Raw genomic sequence first — 27736 nt, 5'->3', positions numbered from 1 at the left:
TCCTAATTAACACTCAGCATTCCCAATCTCTTTGGTGCCATTCCTTAAAAAACCCACGGACACCACACAGTGAGCAGCCTACCTTTAATCCCTTAAATAGAATCATACAAATATAAAATGGAAGAATAAAATATTTACAGAAAAACAAAAAAAAAACAAATCCCAAAACAAAATGGAAAAAAAACCCCCACGGGGATTTCACTCAATCCCATCTCCAAAGGGCTGGAAAAGAGGGAGCAGCCAAGGGGGAACATTCCAGGTGTTTGATCTTTTTCCCCTCCAAAAATGATCCCAGCTGGATGTGGGAGGTTCATTGCAGGGAGAAATCCTCAGAACGCAGAGGCACTTGAAGCAATGTTCCTTTTCCAAAATCCCAGGAGGAATTTTGCTTTCCCCCATGGAAAAAATCCCCCAGACCATCCCGAGCCAGGCTCACCCTGGCAGGCTTTGGTCCAAAATCCTGCCTCAGATTTTGCCTCTTTTCCCTGAATTCCCCCCAAATGCGAGTCCATCCGTGGCTCCCAGAGTTGACACAGTAACTCCAGGGATTTTTTGGGATTTTCTGTCCAGGAGGAAGCTCTGGAGATGGGATCTGTGGCCCCTCAGGGCGTTCCAAGTGCTCTGTCCTGTCCCGTGGGGGGACAAACTCAGCCCGGAATTTTGGGATAACTGAGAGCAGACTCTGCCTAATCCTAACAATCCAACTGTGCTTCCAGCTGGGGCAGGGTCTCCTCCACAGATCCAACAACATTTACAGGATTTTTGTGGGAGGTGAGGAGAAAATTTTGTTTTTTCAGGGTGGTTTTTTTTTTTTTTTTGGTGTCGCGTCTTCTTTCCCCATTTTTGTTTTTTTTTTCCAAAAAACCTCCCCTCTCAGCTGTCAATCATCTCAGACAGTTCCAGCAGGAGATCATCCTCATCCTTGCCTGGATCCAGGTCGATTTCTGCCTCCAGTTTTCCCCCAGAGATCTCCCAGATGAGTTTCTCAAAGTCGTCCTCCACCGAGAGCGCGGCCTTGGCGCCGCCGGCCGAGCTCAGGCGCCGCAGCTTCAGGGGAGCCTCCAGGGAGGAGGAGGAGGAGGAGGATGTGGATGAGGAGGAGGAGGAGGAAGAGCCAGACACCTCTGACTGTGCCAGGGAATCCCCCTGGGTGCCAGGCTGCAGCTCAGGGCTGGGGAGAGCAGAAGGGAGGAGTCAGCGAGGGGGGACCTGAGGGGGAGACTGAGGGTTTGGGTTTGCAGGGGGAGGGGATTGGGGAGGGTGGGGATGGGTTTGGGGAGTCCTGGATTGGGTTTGGAGAGTCCTGGATTGGGTTTGGGGAGTCCTGGATTGGGTTTGGAGAGTCCTGGGCTGGGTTTGGGGAGTCCTGGGCTGGGTTTGGTGGGGGCTGGAATTGGTTTGGTGGGGGCTGGATGGGGTTTGGGGAGTCCTGGATTGGGTTTGGGGAGTCCTGGATTGGGTTTGGGGAGTCCTGGATTGGGTTTGGGGAGTCCTGGATTGGGTTTGGGGAGTCCTGGATCAATTCAGGCAGTTCAGGATCAATTTTGGAGTCTTGGATTGGTTTTTGGGAATCCTGGATTGAGTTTTGGGAGGCTGGGACTGTGTTTGGGGTGTCCTTGATTGGTTTGGGAAGTCCTGGGTCAATTTTGGCAGTTCAGGATCAATTCTGGAGTCCTGGATTGGGTTTGGGGGGCTGTAACTGGGTTTGGGAAGTCTTGGATTGGTTTTGGGAAGTTCAGGATCAATTCTGGAGTCATGGATCAGTTTTGGAAAGTCCTGGATAAATTCTGGCAGTTCAGGATTGGTTTTGGGGTCTTGCATCAATTTTGGGAAGTCCAGGATCAATTTTGGGACTCCAGGACCAGTTTTGGGAAGTCCAGGATTAATTCTGGCAGTCCAGGATCAATTTTGGGAGCCCAGGATCAATTCTGGGGAGTGTCCACGTGCAGCATTTGTAGAACCCCAAAGCAGCTGAGCTGCACAGACATGAATTGCAATTAAATGTTCCTCTGTAGGATTTTGGGCCTGATTTCCCTCAAAGCTGGGATTTCCCCTGGTGCCCACCCCACATCCCATCCCTGGGGTCAGGAGGGAAAAGGGAATTTGGGGTTGGGATTTGGGGTTACCTGCTCTGGGAATTCTCCCTCCGAGGGTTGGAGTCCAGGCTGTTGTCTGGAGAAGGGGGAACAACCTGACAATGAGGAGCAGGACAAGTTTTAGGATCTAAAAAATCCCAAATTTTTCCTTTTCTGCTTCACCTGAAGCAGGACACTCCTGAAATAAGGAATCTGGGGTTTTTGAAAAGGAATTTTTGCCTTGGAAAGGATAAAAATCCTTCCCAAATCCCAGCAGGGAACTCTGGAGAACCTGAGAATTTATAGGATCTAAAAAAATCACAAATTTTAGGAAAATTCTTCCTTTTGTGCTTCACCTGAAGCAGGGCATTCCTGAAATGAGGAATTTGGGTTTTTTAAAGGAATTTTTGCCTTGAAAAGGATAAAAATCCTTCCCAAATCCCAGCAGGGAATTCTGGAGATGCCTCCAAAGCAGGAATGTGCTGCCCCTGAGATTCCTGGGGTGAAAAGGGCTGGGAGAGCTGGAGAAAATTTCAGTTTTCCAGGGTTTTTTTTTTTTGGGAATTTGGGGAGATTTGGGGCCTTACCTTGGCTGGGGACTCCTGGGTGTCCCCGCTGGTGGCACTGAGTGGCTTCACTGCCACCACAGCAGGGGGGTGGCCCTCGGGGCCCTTCCTCTTCAGGGGCTGCTTGGGAGGAGCTTTGGCATCCAGGGGCTTCAGGCACACCTTGGATTTGGCTGGGATGGAGAGAAAAGGAGGGAAAACAGGGAAAGGAGAGGGAAAATTTACCTATCAAACCCCTTCCTTTATCAATCAAACCCCTTCCTTTATCAATCCAATCCATTCCTTTATCAATCAAACCCCTTCCTTTATCAATCAAACCCCTTCCTTTATCAATCAAACCCCTTCCTGTATCAACCCCTTTATCAATCAAATCCCTTCATCAAATCCCTTTACTCATTAAATCCCTTTATCTATCAAACCCCCTTATCAAGCCCCCAGCTCTGCCTCCCTAAACCCCAACCCAACCCCAAACTGAGCATTCCCACAAACCCCAACCCCAAACTGAGCATTCCCACAAACCCCAACCCCAAACTGAGCATTCCTATAAATCCCAACCCCACACTGAGCATTCCCACAAACCCCAACCCCACACTGAGCATTCCCACAAACCCCACACTGAGTTGCCCCACAAACCCCAACCCCAGACCATTCCAACAAATCCCAACTCCAGATCATTCCCACTAACCCCAACCCCACACAGACCATCCCATAAATCCTAACCCCACACTGAACATTCCCAACCCCACACAGAACATTCCCCTAAATCCCAACCCCACACAGCCCATCCCACAAACCCCACACAGCCCATCCCACAAACCCCAAACCCAGACCACTCCCCTAAACACCAACCCCAGACCATTCTCACAAACCCCAAACCCACACTGAACATTCCCAACCCCACACAAATCATTCCCCTAAATCCCAACCCCACACAGCCCATCCCACAAACCCCAAACCCAGAACATTCCCCTAAACACCAACCCCAGACCATTCCCACAAACCTCAAACCCACATTGAACATTCCCAACCCCACACAAATCATTCCCGTAAACCCCAACCCCACACAAATCATTCCCCTAAACCCCAACCCCACAAAGACCACTCCCAACCCCACAAATCCCACCCCACAAACCCCAAACCCCACACAGCCCCACCTCTGCCTCTCCTCTCGGGCAGCTGAGCTCCCTTTTTCCCCGGCTCCTTCTCTGCGGTTCCCCCTCCATCCTCGGGGGCTTTTCCTCCTCTCCTCCTGCCCAGCTGGGCTGACCCCACAGCAGCCTCAGGGCTCCCTGATCCTGGGGTTTTTTCCTGGTTTTTTTCCTGGTTTTTCTCCTGTTTTTTTTCCTGGTTTTCAGCTGGAACTGCCCCAGCTCCCTGCTGCAGTTTCTCCTCCTGCCGTTGTTTCTGCTGCCGTTTCTCCCACATGATTTCCTCCAGGCTCTTCACCTGAATTCCAGAATTCCCTGAATTCTGACAGGGGGAAAAAAAAAACACCAAGACGGTTCTTAGGGGAAAAAAATCTATTGATAAAAACCTATGGAAATGGGAGGAGCTGATCAGAAAAGTGAAATTTTTGTTATAAATTTGTTCAGACTCACCTCAGCAGGGGCAGAGCCATTTTTGGGGGAAGGTTTGTTCAGCTCCACAATCATTTTTTCTTCTCTTCCAGGTGCTTTAAACCAAGAAAAAACATCCAAACATTGGTTTTTTTGTTTTCTTGAGGGGGTTGTTTCCCTATTTTTATTTTATTGAAGCAATTCCTGTGGGATTTTCTCTCTCCTTCAGTCCCACCATTGAGCACCATCATCATTACTGTTATTATTACAATAATTATTGCTCAGAAATGGATAAATCCTTCCCAAACAATATTCCAAAGGGGAATGGGATGGATTCCACCATACAAAATCCAGGGCAGAATAAAAAGAGGGAAATTCCCAAGGAGAAGCAGAATTTCCAAATGAAAGCACAATTCCCAAGGAGGAGAAGAACTCACACAGGGAAGCAGAATTCCCAAAAAGAATCAGAATTCCCAGGGGAATGAGAATTCCCAAGAACAATCAGAATTCCTAAGGAAACGCAGAACTCCCAGGGAGGAGCACAATTCCCAGTGGGAGCAGAATTCCTAAGAGGGAGCAGAGTTCCCAGGGGGGAAGCAGAACTCCCAAAGGGAATCAGTTCCCAAGGACAATCAGAACTCCCAAGGACAATCACAACTCCTGGGGGGAAAGGAGAATTCCTAAAGGGAATCAGTTCCCTTTTAGAAGCAGAATTCCCAAAGGGAATCAGAATTCCCAGGTGGAAACCACAATTCCCAAGGAGGAGAAGAACTCCCAAGGGACAACCAGAACTCCCAAGGGACAACCCCAACTCCCAAGGGGACAATCCCAGCTCCCAGGGGACAACCCCAGCTCCCAAGGGACAACCAGAACTCCCAAGGACAACCAGAACTCCCAAGGGACAACCACAACTCCCAAAGACAATCCCAGCTCCCAAGGACAATCCCAGCTCCCAAGGACAACCCCAGCTCCCAGGGGACAACCCCAGCTCCCAAAGGGACAACCACAACTCCCAAGGGACAATCGTAGCTCCCAGGGGACAAACCCAACTCCCAAAGGGACAACCAGAACTCCCAAAGGGACAACCCCAATTCCCAAGGGACAACCACAACTCCCCAGGGACAATCCCAACTCCCAAGGAGAAGCAGAACTGGAACTCCCAGGGGGGAGAAGCACAATTCCCAAGGACAACCAGAACTCCCAAGGGACAACCCCAACTCCCAGGGGACAACCCCAACTCCCAAGGACAATCCCAGCTCCCAAGGGACAATCCCAGCTCCCAAGGGACAACCCCAGCTCCCAAGGACAACCAGAACTCCCAAGGACAACCAGAACTCCCAAAGAACAACCCCAACTCCCAGGGGACAACCACAACTCCCAAAGACAATCCCAGCTCCCAAGGGACAACCACAACTCCCCAGGGACAACCCCAGCTCCCAGGGGACAACCCCAACTCCCAAAGGGACAACCCCAACTCCCAAAGGGACAACCCCAACTCCCAAAGGGACAACCAGAACTCCCAAGGGACAACCCCAATTCCCAAGGGACAACCCCAATTCCCAAGGGACAACCCCAACTACCAAGGGACAATAGTTGGGGACAATCCCAACTCCCAAGGAGAAGCAGAACTGGAACTCCCAGGGGGGAGCAGCACAATTCCCAAGGACAACCCCAGCTCCCAAGGACAACCCCAGCGCCCAGGGGACGATGAGAATTCCCAGGGGACGATGAGAATTCCCAGGGGACAATGAGCATTCCCAGGGGACAATCCCAACTCCCAGGGGACAATGAGCATTCCCAGGGGACAATGAGCATTCCCAGGGGACAAGGAGCATTCCCAGGGGACAATCCCAGCTCCCAGGGAACAATGAGCATTCCCAGTGGACAATGAGCATTCCCAGGGGACAATCCCAACTCCCAGTGGACAATGAGCATTCCCATGGGACAATCCCAGCTGCCAGGGGACAATGAGCATTCCCAGAGGACAATGAGCATTCCCGGGGGACAATGAGCATTCCCAGGGGACAATGAGCATTCCCAGGGGACAATGAGCATTCCCAGGGGACAATGAGCATTCCCAGGGGACAATGAGCATTCCCAGGGGCTGGATCCCTGCTCACCCAGGAGCTTGGTGACCCTGAGCAGTTTCCTGCCCCTCACGGCAGCCTCGGCCTGGCCAGGGCTGGCAGGGACGTTCTCCCCGCTCTGCTGCAGCCTCAGCGCCTTCTCCCTCTTGATCTCCTCCAGGGTTTTGATCCGAACTTCTCCAGCTCCTTTGGCTCTGCCAGGCTCTGCCAGCTGCACCCTGCCTGCCCCAGCTGGAGCAGGAATGTTCTGTTTCCTGGCATCTGCCTCACTTTTGGCCCTGCTGCTGAATTCCTCGGGTTTTTCCTTCTCCTCTCCCAACCTTTTGTGGTTTTTTTCCACCAGGGCTCCCATCAGGGATTTGCTGCGGGCAGCAGGGGAGGGTTTTGCTCCTAAATTTGGATCCTCAGTTTTCCTTCCTTCTCCTGGGATTTTGGCTGGGGGCTCTCCTCTCCTCTGGTTGGCTCTTTCCAAGCGGATTTCCTCCAGGGTTTTCACTCTGATCTCCTCGATGGGCTTGGCAGCTTTGTCTGAGGGCAGGAAAATCCAAGCCAGGAATCAAAGAGAGATCAAGGAGAGGGGGAAAAGCCTCCAGAATTCCTCCCAGCACTGAGGGAATTTGGGATTGAGGGCTCTCAGTGCTCCTTGGCTTGGAAGGACTCTGAGGATCATCCAGGGACACTTTGCCCTGTGCCAGGTTGCTCCAAACAGGAGTGGCACACACCAGGGATGGGGCAGCCAAGGATTCTCTGGGAATGAGTCTGGGGTCCTAAACTGGGATTTTTTAATGGAATCCTGGAATGGTTTGGGTTGGAAGATCCTAAGGATCATCCCATGCCCCTTCCCATGGTGCTCCAAACCCCATCCAGCCTTGGGGACTCCAGGGATGGGGCAGCCACAGATTCTCTGGGAATGAGTCTGGGGTCCTAAACTGGGATTTTTTTTTATGGAATCCTGGAATGGTTTGGGTTGGAAGATCCTAAGGATCATCCCATTCCCAGCCCATGCCCCTTCCCATGGTGCCCCAAATCCCATCCAGCCTTGGGGACTCCAGGGATGGGGCAGCCAAGGATTCTCTGGGAATGCACCAGGAGTCCTGAAACTGGGATTTTTTATGGAATTCTGGAATGGTTTGGGTTGGAAGATCCTAAGGATCATCCCACTGCCACCCCATGCCCCTTCCCATGGTCCCAGGGTGCCCCAAAGCCCACCCAGCCTTGGGGGCTCCCAGGGATGCAGGGGCAGCCATGGGAATTCCAGGCAAGGATTTCTTCCCAATATCCCAGCAAAGCAGCCCAGGGAAGGCTGGAATGGGTTGGGTTGGAAGGGACCATCCAATGCCATGGGCAGGGACACCTCCCACCATCCCAGGGTGTCATTTGATGGATTTTACCCATTTTATTATTTTTATTCACTGTCCAGCCCAGCCTGGGACACTCCCAGGGATGGAGCAGCCATAGCTCCCCTGGGAATTCCATCCCAGCCCCTTCCAGAGAACAATTCCTTCCCAAAACCCCATTTAAACCCCATTGGTCTGACCATTCCCCTCATCCTGTCCCTCCATTCCTTGGGAATATTCCCTCTCCACCTTTCCTGCAGGTTCCCTTCAGGCCACAATGAGATCACCCCAAAATTCCTCCTCTTCAGGCTGGACAATCCCAATTCCCTGAACAAAACTTCTCCCCCTCCTTTGAACCACTTGGATTTGGAAAATCAGAGCCAGTTATCCTTTAAAATCAGCAATTCAAGGCTGCAAGAAGGTTCTTGGGAAAAAAACAACAACAACAAGAATATTTTAAATCTAATTTTTACCTGTCTCAGTGCTGCTCTGTTCAGAGGGCAGCCCCAGCCTCTCCTTCAGGGACTTCAGGACTTGAACTAAAAAACAAAACAGTAAAAAAAACGTGGCAAAAATCCCAATTTTGGGTGGGAAATGAGACAGGAGAGCACCTCAGTGGGACTCAGAGTGACCTTGGAACCACAACCAACGTGCAGGAAGAAGCAGGAGAAGAGAGGAGGAACAGAAAATCCCAAAGGGAAAGCTGGACAGAAAACCCCAAAGGGAAAAGCTGGACAGAAAAATCCCAAAGGGAAAAGCTGGACAGAAAATCCTAAGCAGAAAATCCCAAAGGGAAAAGCTGGACAAAAAAATCCCAAAGGGAAAAGCTGGACAGAAAATCCCAACAGAAAAACTGGTCAGAAAGGGAAAAGCTGGACAGAAAATCCCAAGCAGAAAAGCTGGACAGAAAATCCCAACCAGAAAATACAAAGGGAAAAACTGGACAGAAAAATCCCAAGCAGAAAAACTGGACATAAAATCCAAAAGAGAGAAGCTGGACAGAAAACCCCAAAGGGAAAAGCTGGACAGAAAAATCCCAAGCAGAAAATCCCAAGCAGAAAAATTGGACATGAAATCCAAGAGAGAGAAGCTGGACAGAAAATCCTAAGCAGAAAACCCCAAAGGGAAAAGCTGGACAGAAAAATCCCAAAGGGAAAAGCTGGACAGAAAATCCCAAAGGGAAAAGCTGGACAGAAAATCCCAAAGGGAAAATCCAAAGGGAAAAGCTGGACAGAAAATCCCAAAGGGAAAAGCTGGACAGAAAAACCCCAAAGGGAAAATCCCAAGCAGAAAACCCCAAAGGGAAAATCCCAAGCAGAAAACCCCAAAGGGAAAAGCTGGACAGAAAATCCCAAAGGGAAAAGCTGGACAGAAAACCCCACAGGGAAAAGCTGGACAGAAAACCCCACAGGGAAAAGCTGGACAGAAAACCCCACAGGGAAAAGCTGGACAGAAAAATCCCAAAGGGAAAAGCTGGACAGAAAATCCCAAAGGGAAAATCCCAAAGGGAAAAGCTGGACAGAAAACCCTAAAGGGAGAAGCTGGACAGAATTCTCAAGCAGCAAATCCCAAAGGGAAAATCCAAAGGGAGAAGCTGGACAGAATTCTCAAGCAGCAAATCCCACAAGATTTGGGGCAGCTGGACACAATTCCAGGAGGGAATTCCAGGGGGGTTTGGTACCTGTGCCTCTCTTTGGGGCCTTTTCGGAGTTTTCCTGCAGCTCTGCCTTCCTCCCCAGCCTGTCAGCCACGCTCCTCCTCAGGGGAAGGAAAGTTTTGCCACCTTTCCAAAGACACAAAAAACGAGAAATTCTTGCAGGATATTCCCCTGCAGGAACCTGAATCCTGCCAGGTGAATTTGGAAGGGTTTTAGGGTTTAGGTGCTGACAGAATTTGTTGGTTTGGATGTAAATATTTCACAAAAAGCTCTCACCCATGAGGGTTTTCCTTTTCCCCAGTCTGTCAGGAAGGTTCAGCTGGATCACAGGGTCCTCCCCTAAAACAAAAAAAAAATCATTTTTTGCACCAAAAAATCCCCAAAAAAAGCCATTTTCTGGCTGTGAAAGCACAGGAATTAAAGAAGGACTGGGAGGGAAATTGGTTTTAATGATAAAACTTCCTGAATTAATCCCAACCAAACCCAACACCTACAAAAAATTCCCAACTTTTCCAACACAACCACAACCTCTAAAATTCAAATCAGTGAATCTCAGGATTATGAGGATAATTCTCCTAATTAACATCTGAGGATTATTAAGATAATTCTCTTAATGATCATTGATTGGATTTAGGGGGTGTGGAAGGGGAATTTTGGGGTTTTTTTACCTTCCTTGGAGGAGAGGGTCACAGTTCTCAGCACAGTCCTGACATTTTCCTTCTCTGGCACAGGAATGTTCCGGGCTTGGAGAGGCTCCACAGCCACTCCTGAAGGACCTTCTGCATGGAAAAACAGGGAAAAAATCAGAATATTTAGGAATTTTCCTCAGAATTCTAAGCAGGAAAACACCAGCTGCCACATGCCAGTGTAGCCCCTCTAAAAAAACTGGAATTTTGTTCCTGTAGGATCTCCTAATTTACAAAATAATTAATTAATTCCTTGCAAATTATCCAAGGAAAATCAGGATTAAAGCCAAGGATGAACAGAAGGATAAGGAGGGTTTTTAGGGATATTAACTCACCACCTTGTTTTTTGGCTTTTTCCTTGAGTTTCTTCAGTTTGATCTCTTCCAAGGTTTTGATTCCAAAATTTAAGTTGTCATCTGGAAGCACAGAATGGTTCAGGAAATGGAGGTAAATCCTTCCCAGAATATTGGGAATAAACCCTCTCACCACTGCCCAGGGGTTAAGAAGCCCCAGAACAGGTGGGGTTTTGGGAAAGTGGCAGCTTCTTGCACCCTCCAAGGGAAAATCCACATTTTAGAGCACAAAGTCATGGAGAGGGATTAAAGATTCCTGAATTCCTTGGATCTGGATCTCCACAATGCCTGAAGGGACTTGTTCAGACATTTCTAAACTCCAACTCTTTAAATTCCATTTTTACTCTCTGAACTCCTTCAACTCCACTTTAAACCCTCCCAGCTCCACTTTAAACTCCTTAAACCCCATTTTAAAACCCCTCAAACCCCACTTAAAACCCTTCAAACCCCACTTCAAACCCCCTCAAACCCCCACCTTAAACCCCTCAAACTCCCACCTTAAACTCCCTAAACTCCACTTTAAACCCCTTCAACCCCATTTAAAACTCCTCAAACTCCACCTTAAACCCCTCAAACTCCACTTTAAACCCCCCTCAACTCCATTTTAAACCCTTTCAAACCCATTTAAAACTCCTTAAACCCCATTTTAAACCCCTCAAACTCCACTTAAACCCCTCTCAACTCCATTTAAAACTTCTCAAAGTCCATTTTAAACTCCTCAAACTCCACTTTAAACCCCTCAAACTCCACTTTAAACCCCCTCAAACTCCACTTTAAACCCCCTCAAACTCCCACCTTAAACCCCTCAAACTCCACTTTAAACCCCTCAAACCCCACTTTAAACCCCTCCCAACTCCATTTTAAACCCTTTCAACCCCATTTAAAACTCCTTAAACCCCATTTAAAACTCCCTAAACTCCACTTTAAACCCCTCCAACTCCACTTTAAACCCCTTCAACTCCATTTAAAACTCCTCAAACCCCATTTAGAACCCCTCAAACTCCACTTAAACCCCTCTCAACTCCACTTTAAACCCCATCAACTACATTTAAAACTCCTCAAAGTCCATTTAAAACTCCTCAAAATCCACTTTAAACCCCTCAAACTCCCACCTTAAACCCCCTCAAACTCCCACCTTAAACCCCCTCAAACTCCCACCTTAAACCCCCTCAAACTCCCACCTTAAACCCCTCAAACTCCCACCTTAAACCCCTCAAACTCCCACCTTAAACTCCACTTAAAACTCCCTAAACTCCACTTAAACCCCTCCCAACTCCATTTTAAACCCTCTCAACCCCATTTAAAACTCCTTAAACCCCATTTAGAATGCCTCAAACTCCACTTAAACCCCCTCAAACTCCCACCCTAAACCCCTCAAACTCCCACCATAAAACTCCCACCTCAAACTCCACTTTAAACTCCCTAAACTCCACTTCAAACTCCCTAAACTCCACTTCAAACTCCCTAAACTCCACTTTAAACCCCCTAAACTCCACTTTAAACCCCCTAAACTCCACTTTAAACTCCACTTTGCCCCACAAAACCAAACCAGGAGGCTTTTCCCTGCTTAGGAGGGAATGAGCTCCAGGATTCCATTCAGCATCCCTGGGCTCAGGTTTATTTTAGGAATATTTGGTTTTTAACTCCCAAGCTGCAGCCCTTGCATTACCTGGCTTTGCACTGGGGTTGGATTTCCTGGTGGAAATCACCCTCAGCCCATTGTGGCTCTCTGGGGGTGGAGGCTGCACTGGGGTTTTGGTTTCTTCTCCTTCTTCAGAAAGCTGGTCTGGAAAGGAAAATCAACCCCAAAATAAAATTATTTAAAGAGGAGGGATTTAGCAAAAAATAGTTCATTTTTATATAGTTTAATATTTCAACAACAACATAAAAAAATTAGGATTCTTTTCTGCAGCTTAAACGCCAAATTTGAAAATTTGAAAATGAAAATCGATTTTCATCTCGGTTTGAAGCAGAAATAATTGAAATCAACTCAAGATTTCTCACCATCATCATCTTCATCATCATCTGCAGCGTTGATGACCACTGGGGGGTGGGTGGGACTGGGGACATTCTCAGAATTCTCCACTTTCATCACCCCCCTGAGCTGAGGGCAGGGGTTGGACTGAGCTGAGAGTTTGTTCTGCTGCAGCTGCACCAACTTCACCTCATCCTCTGCAGCCTCGGGGGGGCTGGGGAGAGTGGCTGGAAAGGAAAAATAGCCTGGATTTTAACCCCAAATGGTGAGAATTTGAGAAAAGAACACTCCTGGATTCAGTTCTGTACTTCACATCTATAAGGGGGTTAAAGGAGAAGGGAAAAGGAAAAATATCCTGAATTTTAACCTCAAATGGTGTGAATTTGAGCAAAGAACACTGCTGGATTCAGTTCTGTACTTCACATCTATAAGGGGGTTAAAGGAGAAGGGAAAAGGAAAAATATCCCAGGTTTTTATCCAAAATGTTGTGAATTTGAGATCTGGATTCAGTTCTGTACTTCACATACATAAAGGGATTAAAGGAGAAGAGAAAAGGAAAAATATCCTAAATTTTAACCCCAAATGGTGTAAATTTGAGCAAAGAACACTGCTGGATTCAGTTCTGTATTTCACACCTATAAGGGGATTAAAGGAGAAGGGAAAAGGAAAAATATCCTGAATTTTGACCACAAATGGTGTAAATTTAATAACAGAACACTCCTGGATTCAGTTCTGTACTACACACCTATAAGGGGATTAAAGGAGAAGGGAAAAGGAAGGGAAAAGGAAGGGAAAAGGAAAAATATCCTAAATTTTAACCCCAAATGGTGTAAATTTGAGCAAAGAACACTGCTGGATTCAGTTCTGTACTTCACATCTATAAGGGGGTTAAAGGAGAAGGGAAAAGGAAAAATATCCCAGGTTTTTATCCAAAATGTTGTGAATTTGAGATCTGGATTCAGTTCTGTACCTAACACACATAAAGGGATCAAAGGAGAAGGGAAAAGGAAAAATATCCTGAATTTTTACCCCAAAAGTTGTAAATTTGATAACAGAACACTCCTGGATTCAGTTCTGTATTTCACATCTATAAGGGGATTAAAGGAAAAGGGAAAAGGAAGGGAAAAGGAAAAATATCCCACATTTTTACCCCAAATGCTGTAAATTTGAGAAAAGAACACTCTTGGATTCAGTTCTGTACTTCACACACATAAAGGGATCAAAGGAGAAGGGAAAAGGAAAAATATCCTGAATTTTGACCACAAATGGTGTAAATTTAATAACAGAACACTCCTGGATTCAGTTCTGTATTCCTCACATATAAAGGGATTAAAGGAGAAGGGAAAAGGAAAAATATCCCACATTTTTACCCCAAATGGTGTAAATTTATTATCAGAACACTGCTGGATTCAGTTCTGTATTTCACACCTATAAGGGGATTAAAGGAAACGGGAAAAGGAAGGGAAAAGGAAAAATATCCTGAATTTTTACCCCAAATGTTGTGAATTTGAGATCTGGATTCAGTTCTGTACTTCACACACATAAAGGGATCAAAGGAGAAGGGAAAAGGAAAAATATCCCACATTTTTACCCCAAGTGGTGTAAATTTGAGAAAAGAACATTGCTGGATTCAGTTCTGTACCTAACACACATAAAGGGATTAAAGGAGAAGGGAAAAGGAAAAATAGCCCACATTTTTACCCCAAAAGTTGTGGATTTGATAACAGAACACTGCTGGATTCAGTTCTGTATTCCTCACATATAAAGGGATTAAAGGAGAAGGGAAAAGGAAAAATATCCCACATTTTAACCCCAAATGGTGTAAATTTGAGAAAAGAACACTCCTGGATTCAGTTCTGTATTTCACACCTATAAGGGGATTAAAGGAGAAGGGAAAATGAAAAATATCCCAGGTTTTTATCCAAAATGTTGTAAATTTGAGAAAAGAACACTCCTGGATTCAGTTCTGTATTCCTCACATATAAAGGGATTAAAGGAGAAGGGAAAAGGAAGTTGCAAACTCACTTTTGCTTGGGGGAAGGAAGATCACATCCAGGTAATTTTAAGGAATATTCACCATAAATTTTTGGATATTTTGAGGGGAAAAAGAGATGGAAAACTCACTTTTGCTGGGGGGGAGGAAGAGCCCATCCACATAATTAAATGGAATATTCAGCATTAATTATTGGATATTTTGTTGAAAAAAGAAAGTTGAAAACTCATTTTTGCTCAGGGGAAGGAGGAGTCTGTCCATGCAATTTTAAGGAACACTGAGCATTAATTTTTGAATATTTTGAGGGAAAAGGAGATGGAAAACTCACTTTTGCTGGGGGGAAGGAAGATCACATCCAGGTAATTTTAAGGAATATTCCCCATGAATTTTTGAATATTTTGGGGGAAAAGGAAGTTGCAAACTCCCTTTTGCTGGGGGGGAGGAAGAGCCCATCCATGTAAATGAATTTTTGGATATTTTGAGGGAAAAGGAAGTTGCAAACTCACTTTTGCTGGGGGAAGGAAGAGCCCATCCAGGTAATTAAATGGAATATTCAGCATTAATTCTTGGATATTTTGTTGAAAAAAGGAGGTGGGAAACTCACTTTTGCTCAGGGGAATGAGGAATCTGTCCATGTAATTTTAAGGAACATTGAGCATTAATTCTTGGATATTTTGAGGGAAAAGGAGATGGAAAACTCACTTTTGCTGGGGGGAAGGAAGATCACATCCAGGTAATTTTAAGGAATACTCACCATGAATTTTTGGATATTTTGAGGGAAAATGAGGTGGAAAACTCACTTTTGCTTGGGAGAAGGAAGAGCCCATCCATGTAAATGAATTTTTGAATATTTTGAGGGTAAAGGAAGTTGAAAATTCCCTTTTGCTCAAGGGAAGGAAGAGCCCATCCAGGTAATTTTAAGGAATATTCACCATTAATTCTTGGGATCTTCACTATTAATTCTTGGATATTTTGAAGAGAAAAGGAAGTTGCAAACTCACTTTTGCTCAGGGGAACGAAGAGCCCATCCAGGTAATTTTAAGGAATATTCACCATGAATTTTTGGATATTTTGTTGAAAAAAGGAAGTGGGAAACTCAGTTTTGCTCAAGGGAAGGAAGATCACATCCAGGTAATTTAAATGGAATATTCAGCATTAATTATGGGATATTTTGTTGAAAAAAGGAAGTTGAAAATTCACTTTTGCTCAAGGGAAGGAAGAGCCCATCCAGGTAATTTTAAGGAACATTGAGCATTAATTCTTGGATATTTTGAGGGAAAAGGAGGTGGAAAACTCACTTTTGTTTGGGAGAAGGAAGAGCCCATCCATGTAAATGAATTTTTGGATATTTTGAGGGAAAAGGAAGTTGCAAACTCACTTTTGCTGGGGGGAAGGAAGAGCCCATCCACGTATCTGCCCTTGGTGTGGTGGAAGGCACAGTTGTGCTTCTGGCAGCCCCCAGGCTGGTTCTCCCAGTAACAGGCGATCTCACTGCGCTTTTTCTGGGCAAAAAACCACAAATCCCAGCTCAAAATAGTGCTGGGAAAATCACAAATCCCAGCTCAAAATAGTGCTGGGAAAACCACAAATCCCAGGGAAAAATAGTGCTGGGAAAACCACAAATCCCAGGGAAAAATAGTGCTGGGAAAACCACAAATCCCAGGGAAAAATAGTGCTGGGAAAACCACAAATCCCAGCTCAAAATATTGGTGGGGAAACCACAAATCCCAGGGAAAAATATTGGTGGGGAAACCACAAATTCCAGCCAAAAATGAGACTGGAAAAATGGAATTTAGCTGGATTTTCTTCCTAGCATTCAGCTGGGAAAGGCAGGACACGGTCATGGAGTTCAATCAATACAAAATCCAAAATAATTCGATTATTCACAATACACAATCCAAAAGAATGGGATGGATTATTCACAGTACAAAATCCAAAATAATTTGATTATTCACAATACAAAATCCAAAAGAATGGGATTATTCACAACACACAATCCAAAAGAATGGGATTATTCACAATACATAATCCAAAATAATTCGATTATTCACAATACACAATCCAAAAGAATGGGATTATTCACAATACACAACCCAAAATAATTCAATTATTCACAATACACAATCCAAAATAATTCGATTATTCACAATACACAATCCAAAATAATTCGATTATTCACAACACACAATCCAAAATAATTTGATTATTCACAGGGAAAAATTGCCATTTTCACATTTCAGTTGCTGGTGAAATCCACCTGAATTTATCTTTCACAGCTTTAGCTCAGGATAAAAAACTGGGCAGAAATTCCAGCTCCCAGGAATTCCAAGAGCTCGGCATAAAAAAATTCAGGAAGAATTCCAAGAGCTCAGGGGAAAATTCCAGCTCTCAAGAATTCCAAGAGCTCAGAAGAAAAAATTTAGGGAGAAAATTCCAGCTCCCAGGAATTCCAAGAGCTCAGGATAAAAACCTTGACTTGGTGAGAGCTCAGGATAAAAAAATTGGGGAGAAATTCCAGTTTCCAGGAATTCCAAGACTTCAGGATAAAAAATTTAGAAAGAATTCCAAGAGCTCAGGATAAAAATCTGAGGAAAATTCCAGCTCCCAGAAATTCCAAGAGCTCAGGATAAAAATTTGGGGAGAGCTCAGGATATAAAAATTTGGGAAGAAATTCCAGCTCTCAGGAACTCCCAAGAGCTCAGGATAAAAAAATTGGGGAGAAATTTCAGCTCTCAAGAATTCCAAGAGCTCAGGATTAAAATCTGGGGAAAATTCCAGCTCCCAGGAATTCCAAGAGCTCAGGATAAAACATTTAGAGACAAATTCCAGCTCTCAGGAATTCCAAGAGCTCGGCATAAAAAAATTCAGGAAGAATTCCAAGAGCTCAGGGGAAAATTCCAGCTCTCAGCAATTCCAAGAGCTCAGGATAAAAATTTGGGGAGAGCTCAGGATATAAAAATTTGGGAAGAAATTCCAGCTCTCAAGAATTCCAAGAGCTCAGGATAAAAAATTTGGGAAGGATTTCAGCTCCCAGGAATTTGTTTCCCACCACATTAAAAGAGTGGAAATCTGGCAAAAATTTAGAGACTAACATCATTGAACACAAACATTTCCTGCTGAGAAACACCTTAAAAATTGATTTTTTTTCCTTCCTTCCTGGTAACAAAATCCCTGGAAATTTTTTGCTGGGAAAGGCCATTTATCCCCTAAATGTCTGGGATGATTTTGGGGTGTTTAGGGGGGGTTTTTGGGGGTACTCACATCGATTTCCATGTGCCTGAACCTGCAGACATTCCTGAAGCACCGGCCCTCCTGCCACAGGGTGCAGACGGTCTCACTGCCCAGGGCGGCCTCACAGTGCCGGAAGGAGCAGGAATCGCCCTGGAATTGGCAAAAAAAATGGGATTAAGGTACAGGAATCTTCCTGAAATCCCAGAAATCAGCAAAAAAAATGGGGTTAAAGAATAGCAATGTCCCTGAAATCCCCAGAAATCAGCAAAAAAAAAAATGGTATTAAGGAGCAGGAATCGCCCTGGAACGCCAGGAATCAGCAAAAAATGGGGTTAAAAACAGGAATCGCCCTGGAATGCCAGAAATAAACAGGAATCCTCCTGAAATCCCAGAAATCAGCAAAAAATGGGATTGAAAACAGAAGGGATTAAGGTACAGGAATCGCCCTGGAATGCCAGAAATAAACAGGAATCGCCCTGGAACACCAGGAATCGGCAAAAAAAATGGGGTTAAAAACAGGAATCGCCTTGGAATGCCAGGAATCGGCAAAAAATGGAATTAAAAACAGGAATCTACCTGGAATCACCAGAAATAAACAGGAATCCTCCTGAAATCCCCAGAAATCAGCAAAAAATGGGATTGAAAACAGAAGGGATTAAGGTACAGGAATCGCCCTGGAATGCCAGGAATAAACAGGAATATACCTGAAATGTCAGAAATCAGCAAAAAAAAAGGGATTAAAAACAGGAATCGCCCTGGAATGCCAGGAATCGGCAAAAAATGGGATTAAAGAAGAGGAATCTACCTGGAATCACCAGAAATAAACAGGAATCGCCCTGGAATGCCAGGAATTGGCAAAAAAATGGGATTAAAAACAGGAATCTACCTGGAATGCCAGGAATAAACAGGAATCCTCCTGAAATCCCAGAAATCAGCAAAAAAATGGGATTAAGGAGCAGGAATCGCCCTGGAACGCCAGGAATCAGCAAAAAATGGGGTTAAAAACAGGAATCTACCTGGAACCCCAGAAATAAACAGGAATCGCCCTGGAATGTCAGAAATCAGTAAAAAAATGGGATTGAAAACAGACGGGATTAAGGTACAGGAATCGCCCTGGAACCCCAGAAATCAGCAAAAAATGGGATTAAAACCAGAAGGGATTAAGGAACAGGAATCTCCCTGAAATCACCAGAAATCAGCAAAAAATGGGGTTAAAAACAGGAATCGCCCTGGAATGCCAGGAATTGGCAAAAAAATGGGGTTAAAAACAGGAATCTTCCTGAAATCCCAGAAATCAGCAAAAAATGGGATTAAGGAGCAGGAATCTTCCTGAAATCCCCAGAAATCAGCAAAAAATGGGACTGAAAACAGAAGGGATTAAGGTATAGGAATCTCCCTGAAATCCCAGAAATCAGCAAAAAATGGGGGGAAACCACTCAGTTTCAAAGGAGAAATGAGTTTGGGAAGGAGATGGGAAAAGGACCTGGGGTAGGAGGACAGAGCTTAAAAAATGGGATGGGAAAAGCAGAAAGGTTAAAAACAAAAGGGTTGGAAAAGGACAGGGTTAAAAATGGGATGGGAAGAGCATAAAGATTAAAAAATGGGATGGGAAAAGGACATGGGTTAAAAATGGGATGGGAAAAGGACAAAGATTAAAAAATGGGATGGGAAGAGCATAAAGATTAAAAAATGGAATGGAAAGGAAAAACTCACAGGTTAAAAAAATGGGATGGGAAAAGCACAAAGGTTAAAAATGGGATGGAAAGGAAAAACACACAGGGTAAAAAAATGGGATGGGAAAAGGACATGGGTTAAAAAATGGGATGGGAAAAGGACAAAGATTAAAACAATGGGATGGGAAAAGGACAGGGTTAAAATGGGATGGGAAAAGGACAGGGTTAAAATGGGATGGGAAAAGGACAAAGATTAAAAAATGGGATGGGAAGAGCATAAAGATTAAAAAATGGAATGGAAAGGAAAAACTCACAGGTTAAAAAAATGGGAAGGGAAAAGAAAATGGGTTAAAAAATGGGATGGGAAAAGGACAGGGTTAAAATGGGATGGGAAAAGGACAAGGATTAAAAAATGGGATGGAAAGGAAAAGCAGAAATGTTAAAAACAATGGGTTAGAAAAGGACAGGGTTAAAATAATGGGATGGGAATAGGACAGGGTTAAAAATGGGATGGGAAAAGGACATGGGTTAAAATGGAATGGGAAAAGCACAAAGATTAAAACAATGGGATGGGAAAAGGACAGGGTTAAAATGGGATGGGAATAGGACAGGGTTAAAATAATGGGATTGGAAAAGTACAAGGGTTAAAAATGGGATGGGAAAAGGACATGGTTAAAAATGGGATGGGAAAAGCATAAAGATTAAAAAATGGGATGGAAAGGAAAAGCACAAAGGTTAAAAACAATGGGTTAGAAAAGGACAGGGTTAAAAATGAGATGGGAAAAGCACAAAGGTTAAAATAATGGGATGGGAAAAGGACAGGGTTAAAAAATGGGATGGGAAGAGCATAAAGATTAAAAAATGGGATGGAAAGGAAAAACTCACAGGTTAAATAATGGGATGGGAAAAGAAAATGGGTTAAAAAGTGGGATGGGAAAAGGACAGGGTTAAAAATGGAATGGGAAAAGGACAAAGGTTAAAAAATGGGATGGAAAGGAAAAGCAGAAATGTTAAAAACAATGGGTTAGAAAAGGACAGGGTTAAAAATGGGTTGGAAAAGGACAGGGTTAAAATGGGATGGGAAAAGGACATGGGTTAAAATAATGGGATGGGAATAGGACAGGGTTAAAATGGGATGGGAAAAGGACAGGGTTAAAATGGGATGGGAAGAGCATAAAGGTTAAAAAAATGGGTTGGAAAAGGACAGGGTTAAAAATGGGATGGGAATAGGACAGGGTTAAAATGGGATGGGAATAGGACAGGGTTAAAAATGGGATGGGAAAAGGACATGGGTTAAAAATGGGATGGGAATAGGACAGGGTTAAAAATGGGTTGGAAAAGGACATGGGTTAAAATAATGGGATGGGAAAAGGACAGGGGTTAAAATAATGGGATGGGAAAAGGACAGGGTTAAAATGGGATGGGAAAAGGACATGGGTTAAAATAATGGGATGGGAATAGGACAGGGTTAAAATGGAATGGGAAAAGGACAGGGGTTAAAAAATAAATGGGTTGGAAAGGGGAAAAAACCCTCCAGATTTCCGAAGTGGGAGCTGCACAAGGACTCCATAATCAGCACTAATTAATGAAATAATTAATGAAGTAATGAATGCAGAGGATCCATGCCCTGGCCCAGCCCCTGCTCAGAGCCCAGGCTGCAGAGGGGATCCCACACCCACCTTGGTGCAGGTGGAGTAGAAGTAGAAGTAGCAGTCATCGCCCTGGCTGGACATGCTGCAGGGATCCTCACTCCCTACTCAGGCTTTGCTCCTCCCAGGGCTCTCCCTCCTCCAGCCTGGGCAGAATTGGCTTCTCAAAGGCTTCTCCTGGCTTAGCTCTGACAGCTGCTTTTTAAAAGTAACCCTGGAGAATAAAAATTGGGGTTTTTAGAGTGGTTTCCTGTTGGTTGATTCGGTTTTGGAAGGAGGGAGTGAGTTGAAATCAGCTAGGCAGAAAAATGAAGCAGAATTTGTTGAAATTCTGGGTTTTTTTAAACAGATTTTTAGGCAGATTCGGCCAAAACTGCAGCATAAATTGGAATTTGTGACTTTAATAACAGTTCTGGGTCTTGAGGTAGAGAAAAATTGTGTGTGACCCAAAAAATTAGGGGGTGACCCAAAAGAGAGGCACTTCTTCAAAAGCTGGGTGTAATTTGGAGTTGGCAATGATACAGGAATGGTTTAATAATAAAGCTAATAAATATTTATTTTAATAATAATAATAATAATAATAATAATAATAATAATAATAATAATAATAATAATAATAATAATTATTATTATTATTATTATTATTATTATTATTATTATTATTATTATTATTACTACCATCTATTATTTCAATATTACACTATTAATCCCAATCCCAGGGGGAATTTCCCCAAATCCCATTCCCCAATCCCAGGTTATTTTTCCCCTGATCCCAAAGGATTTTCCCCCTAATCCCAGGGGCATTTCCCCCCACTCCCAGGGCACTTTTCCCTCTGTCCCAGGGGATTCTTTCCCCAAATCCAGGGAATTTTTCCCTGATCCCACGAGGATTTTTCCCCAAATCCCATGAGGATTTTTCATTGATTCCATGGGATTTTCCCCCAATCCTATTCCCTGATTCCAGGGGATTTTTTCCCTCAATCCCAGGGGGATTTTCCCCCTCAATCCCAGGGGATTTTCCCCCAGTTTTCCTCCAATCTCAGAGCATCTTTCCCCTAATCCAGGGGGATCTTTCCCCCAGTCCCATCAGATTTTCCCCCAATTCCAGGCGATTTTTTTCCCTGATTTTTCCCCTTGATCCCATGGCATTTTCCCCCCAATTCCAGAGGATTTTCCCCTCAGTCCCAGGGGGATTTTTTCCCTCATTTTCTCCCTGATTCCAGGGCATTTCCCCCCCAATCCCAGTGGATTTTCCCCTCGATTTTTCCCCCCAATCCCAGAGGATTTTTTCCCTGAATTTCCCCCCTCGATCCCATTGCATTTTCCCCCCAATCCTAGAGGATTTTTTCCCCCAATCCCAGATGATTTTCCCCCTGATTTTTCCCCTCGATCCCATGGCATTTTCCCCCCAATTCCAGAGGATTTTCCCCCCAATTCCAGAGGATTTTTCCCCGATTTTCTCCCTGATTCCAGGGCATTTTTTCCCTTAAACCAGGGGCATTTCCCCCCAATCCCATTTCCCAATCCTGGGGGATTTTTCCCTGATCCCAGGAGGATTTTTTCCCCCATCCCCAGGCATTTTCCCCCCAATCCCAGGAGATTTTTTTCCCTGATTTTTCCCCTCAATCTCAGGGCATTTCCCCCCTGATTTTCCCCTCAATCTCAGGGCATTTATTCCCCAATTTTCCCCTCAATCCCAGGGCATTTTTTCCCCAATTTTCCCCTCAATCCCAGGGCATTTTTTCCCCAATTTTCCCCCAATCCCAGTGCATTTTTTCCCCAATTTTCCCCTCAATCCCAGGAGATTTTTCCCTGATTTTCCCCTCAATCCCAGTGGATTTCCCCCCCAATATTTTCCCCAATCTCAGGGTATTTTTCCCCTGATTTTCCCCTCAATCTCAGGGCATTTTTCCCCCAATCCCAGTGCATTTTTCCCCTGATTTTCCCCTCAATCCCAGGGTATTTTTCCCCTGATTTTCCCCTCAATCCCATTGCATTTTTCCCTGATTTTCCCCTCAATCCCATTGCATTTTTCCCCGATTTTCCCCCCAATCCCAGTGCATTTTTCCCCAATATTTCCCCCAATCTCAGGGCATTTTTCCCCTGATTTTCCCCCCAATCCCAGTGCATTTTCTCCCTGATTTTCCCCCCAATCCCAGTGCATTTTTCCCCAATATTTCCCCCAATCCCAGTGCATTTTCTCCCTGATTTTCCCCCCAATCCCAGTGCATTTTCTCCCTGATTTTTCCCCCCAATCCCAGTGCATTTTTTCCCTGATTTTCCCCTCAATCCCAGTGCATTTTTTCCCTGATTTTCCCCTCAATCCCAGTGCATTTTCTCCCCGATATTTTCCCCAATCCCAGGTTATTTTTCCCCCGATTTTTCCCCTCAATCTCAGGGCATTTCTCCCTCAATCCCAGGGCATTTTTTCCCCGATTTTTCCCCTCAATCTCAGGGCATTTTTCCCCCAATCCCAGTGCACTTTTTCCCTGATTTTCCCCCAATCCCAGGGCATTTTTCCCCCAATCTCAGTGCATTTTCTCCCCAATTTTCTCCCAATCCCAGGTTATTTTTCCCCCGATTTTTCCCCTCAATCTCAGGGCATTTTTCCCCCAATCCCAGTGCATTTTCTCCCTGATTTTTCCCCCAATCCCAGAGTATTTTTTCCCTGATTTCCCCTCAATCTCAGGGTATTCTTTCCCTCATTTTTCCCCCAATCCCAGTGCATTTTTTCCCCGATTTTTCCCCTCCATCTCAGGGCATTTTTCTCCCAATCCCAGTGCATTTTTTCCCCGATTTTCCCCTCAATCCCAGTGCATTTTTCCCTGATTTCCCCTCAATCTCAGTGCATTTTTTCCCCCGATTTTCCCCTCCATCCCAGTGCATTTTCCCCTGATTTCCCCTCAGCCTCAGGGCATTCTGGAGCTCACCCACCTGGCCACGTTGAGCACAGGCTCTGATCTTCCCAGCCATGCAGTTCCCCTCTCCTGTAGGCCGAAGGAGTCCGTGAATGAATAACAAAGGGGCAGAAAGAATTTTTGAATTTTGCCTTTTTTTGTATTGGTTTTTTTTTTTGTTTTGTTTTTTCCTCCTGACAATTCCAAGGGAACCTCTCAGCCAACAATTCCAAACTCTGAGGTGCTCTCAGAACAATCTGACAACTAATGGAGGAATTGAGTCCATTGCAAATCTGGCACACTGGAGACAGCCAGGGATATTTTAGCTCTTCCAATAAAAAGAAGAAAAATCATAAAAAAAACCAACAAAAAAAATTTATTAAAAAAAAAAACCCCAGCGCCTTTTTGGTTTTTTTTTTTTGTTTTGTTTTTGAAAGATGAACTCAGGATTCAAAGTGGCTGCAAAAAAAAATGAGGCTCCATCTTCCATAGCTGGGGAAATTTCTAATTTTTTTTTTTTAATTTTTTTTTTTTAATTATTTAATTCAGTAAGTTGCAATTTCGGGTCTTCTGAGATTTCTTCACCTATTAAGAAAACACAAAAACCTTCCCCCGTATTTATGACCTGTACAACAACAAGAACAACAAAAAAAAACCCCCAAATTTTGTGTGTATAAACCCAGAAATGTGTTTATACACACCCCAAAGCAGGCAGGGACAGCAGGACAAGGAGAAAAGCAGCAAAAAAATCGGGAATTTTGGCCCATCAAGGTCTCACTGGGGGAAAAATGCGATTTTTGGGGGGGTTTGGATGAGGGGGTTTGGGGACATGGGGACAGCACAGGGACAAACTCATCCATGCCCATCCCTCAGCCAAGGAATTGGTTGGGAATTTGGGGTTTTCCATCCAATTTCCCATTTTTCCATTTCTGCTGCTCCCTGATCATTCATCCAGCATTAGCTCCAATGCAGCAGCTGATTGGGGTTTGGGTGCCACCCAAAATTGGTTTTATTTTCAGCCTTTGTTGCAGGTGAATCCCACTTTTCTTTTGGATATTCTTCTAAAAATTCTGATTTTTAGGGTTCTTTTCCGCACAACCTCGCAACCAAACCGGCTCAAAACCAAATAAAAATCAATTTTACCCCCCTGACATTGCTGTGCAAAGGATTTCTGACTCTCTGGGGAGGACAAAATTCAATGAAATTGTTCTGTACAGCTTAAGAAGAAACACTTGGAACCTTTTACTCACACAAAGGAAATTTTGTGAATTTTCCAGGATATTTTTTTTTTTTTTTGGCCAGGGAATTTTCTCAAATCTAAAATTAAAATAAAGAGAGGAAAAGTTGGGTTCTCATATTAATTATTGTGGGTTATTTTTCTTTTTTTTGTCTGCTTGACAAAGGGAATAAAAATAAACCAGGATTTAAGTGCAGGGTTCCCTCCTGTTCTTCCATCTCCACAGGGTTAAATTCACTTTTGGAGCTTCAAAATCTGATGGATTTTCCAGGGAATTTACTCCTAAAAACTCCTGGAGCTCCTCCTGGTGGAAGTTCAAGTTTTCCCAAGGTGTTTTCCCCAATGCTCTTGGGAGTTAAAAATCAAATTATTTCAAGCCTGAATTCTTCTGTTTGCTGAAATCCTGGGAGTGAGGGGTGAGAAAAGCAGAATTCCAGCCCAAAGCTGGAGGAATTCCCAGGCTGGAAGGTGGAATTTCCTTTCCTCAGGTATTTTCCACACCTAAAAATGCAACATTTCTACATCCACCACCCTGGGGGCGAGAGAAAATCCCTTCAGATTGAATTGTTTTAGAAAATAAATCAGGTTTTTTTTTTGGCCTTCCAGGTTTTTCCATATTTCAGTTCACAGTCTGAATCTTGTTTAAAGAATTGGAATAAAACCTTGAAAAAATAAACAAAACAACAGGAAAAGAATCAACCAAACCTCCCCCCAAAAACCCCTCCAAGGTCTAAAAACTTCATTAAGGTGATTTAATTATGAAAAAAGGTTCATTAAAATCCATTTTTTGTCGAATTTTAAACTGGTGTCAAGGTGGTAAATTTAAAAAAAATCGGAATAAAAATGAGTAACTCTGGTGCATTCAGCAGGTCTTGAATGAATTCAAGTTAATGAGAATTTGAAACAGTTTTTTGTCCAGAATTCATGAAAATTTTCATGAATTTTTTTTTTTAAACCAATTATATATAAAAAACCAAATCAAAAATGCAGCAGCTGAGGGTCAGCAAAAACCAGGCTAAAAAACCAACACAACTTTTCTATTTTTAAAGGGAAAATAAAGAGGTTTTCCTGCACCTCCCTGTGAGGAATTCCTGGATTTCAAACCCTCAAATTCCTCTGGAAAATTTTCTCCTGCTGCTTCATTTGTACCTTGAATTCCTCTGATGATTCACTTCCTGTTTATCAGGTGACAAAGAAGGGAAAGCACCAAGAATTCCACATTTTAACCCCTTTTTTGGCCTTTTTTTAGCCATTTTTTCGCTCTCCTCCAGCTTTTCCTCCTCAGGAATTAACCCCAAACCAAGGGAAGCTGCTCTATCCACTCTTGAATAAAACAGCAATAATTAAAGCAAATTTATTTTAATTTTCTGTACTTCTGAGCTCAACCTCAAGGCCTGGCAGCAATTTCCTATGACAATTCCTCCCCCTCACGGGAATCTTTTCTTAAATTCAAAAAAAAAGTCGATTTTCCCAAAAAGATTTGATTTTCACCTTGGAAAAATGTCATTAGAGCTGGGAAACGACACCACCAGGAAGTTTTACCTGGAAAACTCCTCCTGCTCTGCTTCAGCTGTGCCCAAATTCAACCCCAAAATCCTTGATTCCCCAGGAAATTCCCTTTTCTTTATTTCTAATTTTTACAGCCAAATAAAGCCGGGTTTTATTTAGGAAATGCGACCCTGAGTGCAATTCTGGGAATACCCTGGAGGCTTTGATCCCTTCAACAACAACAACAACAAATTTGCTTTTTGGCGTTTCCATAACAAAAATCGACGTCAGAAAACAGAACCTTTAAAAAAACAAGAAAAACAACCCAAAAATTCACAGAACCGCGTTGTTTTAACCACCTCCGGGAGGAATAACTCTTAAAAAACAAAGAAAAAAACATCAAAAATTCACGGATTCGCGTTGTTTTTAACAACCTCCGGGAGGAATTCAGCCCGGCTGCATCCAGAGTTACTCAGCTCCTGAAGTTCCTTTAGGGAATGAGGTGACTACGTTAGAAATGCCCCTCAGACGCGTTGCTACAACAGGAAAAAAGGAGTTTTGAAGTGAAAATGAGGAGATTCCGAAAATACCTGGGCTGGGATCGCCAGTTTGGAGAGGGGACGAGCGCCAAGGAAAGGCCTCGGGCCTACCCCGGGCACGCAGCTCCCCCTCCCCAAAACCCCGGGGGATCAAACCCACCTCACCTTGCCTTTATTCCCACATAATCCCGGTTTTATTCCCACCTAATCCCAGCTTTATTCCCCCCTAATTCCACCTCGCCCTTCAGCGTTCCCCTCCCGCTGTGGGGACGGCGCGGGGGCCGCGCGGCCTTGCGGAGGAGCCGGGATTGAGCCAGCACCACCCTTCGCCTGTTCCTCCCCATCTCCCACCAGCCGCCGCGGAGGCTCCGAAGCGCTCTATTTACGGTCGCTCAGGGAGTTTTACCGAGCCCCCGGGGGCCGCCGTGTCGCTGTCGCCGCGCTCCGCCGGGGCCGCCGCCGCTGCCGTGTCCCCGGTGCCCGGCTCAAAGATGGCGCCCGGCGCGCGCGCAGCCTCAGCGCGCCCGCGGCCAAGATGGCGGCAGGAAGTGGCTTCACCCGCCCGATAGGAAGAGAGGGGGTCTGAGGGGGAATGGGGGTGGATTTTGCTGTTTTTAGGCTTCCCCGCACTTCAAAACTCCTTCAAAAAGAGGATAAAGATTTTTTATTAAGGAAACAGGGCCGTGTTTCTCCATCCTGCCGCGATCCGTCGTCACTGCCGCCGTGTCCCGGTGCCC

At 44.6% G+C, this 27736-nt stretch overlaps 1 protein-coding gene across 6 annotated transcripts; it reads right to left on the bottom strand.

Annotated features, from left to right (window-relative positions):
* Positions 1 to 67: 67 nt before the first annotated feature.
* On the bottom strand, positions 68 to 27529 carry ZC3H11A (zinc finger CCCH-type containing 11A). 6 transcript variants are annotated; one of them, XM_077190616.1, is made up of 19 exons: positions 27406 to 27422; positions 24986 to 25052; positions 23773 to 23825; positions 20869 to 21052; positions 17547 to 17666; positions 15664 to 15787; positions 12322 to 12519; positions 11987 to 12103; positions 10300 to 10380; positions 9947 to 10057; positions 9555 to 9617; positions 9303 to 9404; positions 8095 to 8160; positions 6318 to 6812; positions 4240 to 4313; positions 3796 to 4111; positions 2663 to 2814; positions 2127 to 2191; positions 68 to 1171 (listed from the first exon to the last, which is right to left on the bottom strand). In XM_077190616.1, exons 4-19 carry the CDS (start codon positions 20920 to 20922, stop codon positions 874 to 876), a joined length of 2436 nt encoding a protein of 811 aa, XP_077046731.1. In that variant the 5' UTR covers positions 20923 to 21052; positions 23773 to 23825; positions 24986 to 25052; positions 27406 to 27422; the 3' UTR covers positions 68 to 873. The 6 variants fall into 6 exon arrangements, with proteins under 6 accessions (XP_077046731.1, XP_077046730.1, XP_077046729.1 ...); XM_077190615.1 differs by lacking the exon at positions 24986 to 25052 and having other exon boundaries at positions 27406 to 27529; XM_077190614.1 differs by having other exon boundaries at positions 24986 to 27506.
* Positions 27530 to 27736: the final 207 nt, after the last annotated feature.

The sequence above is a fragment of the Agelaius phoeniceus genome, chromosome 25 (assembly GCF_051311805.1).
Source record: "Agelaius phoeniceus isolate bAgePho1 chromosome 25, bAgePho1.hap1, whole genome shotgun sequence".
NCBI classification, from domain to species: domain Eukaryota; kingdom Metazoa; phylum Chordata; class Aves; order Passeriformes; family Icteridae; genus Agelaius; species Agelaius phoeniceus.
This window is presented reverse-complemented; position numbering and strand designations above follow the sequence as displayed.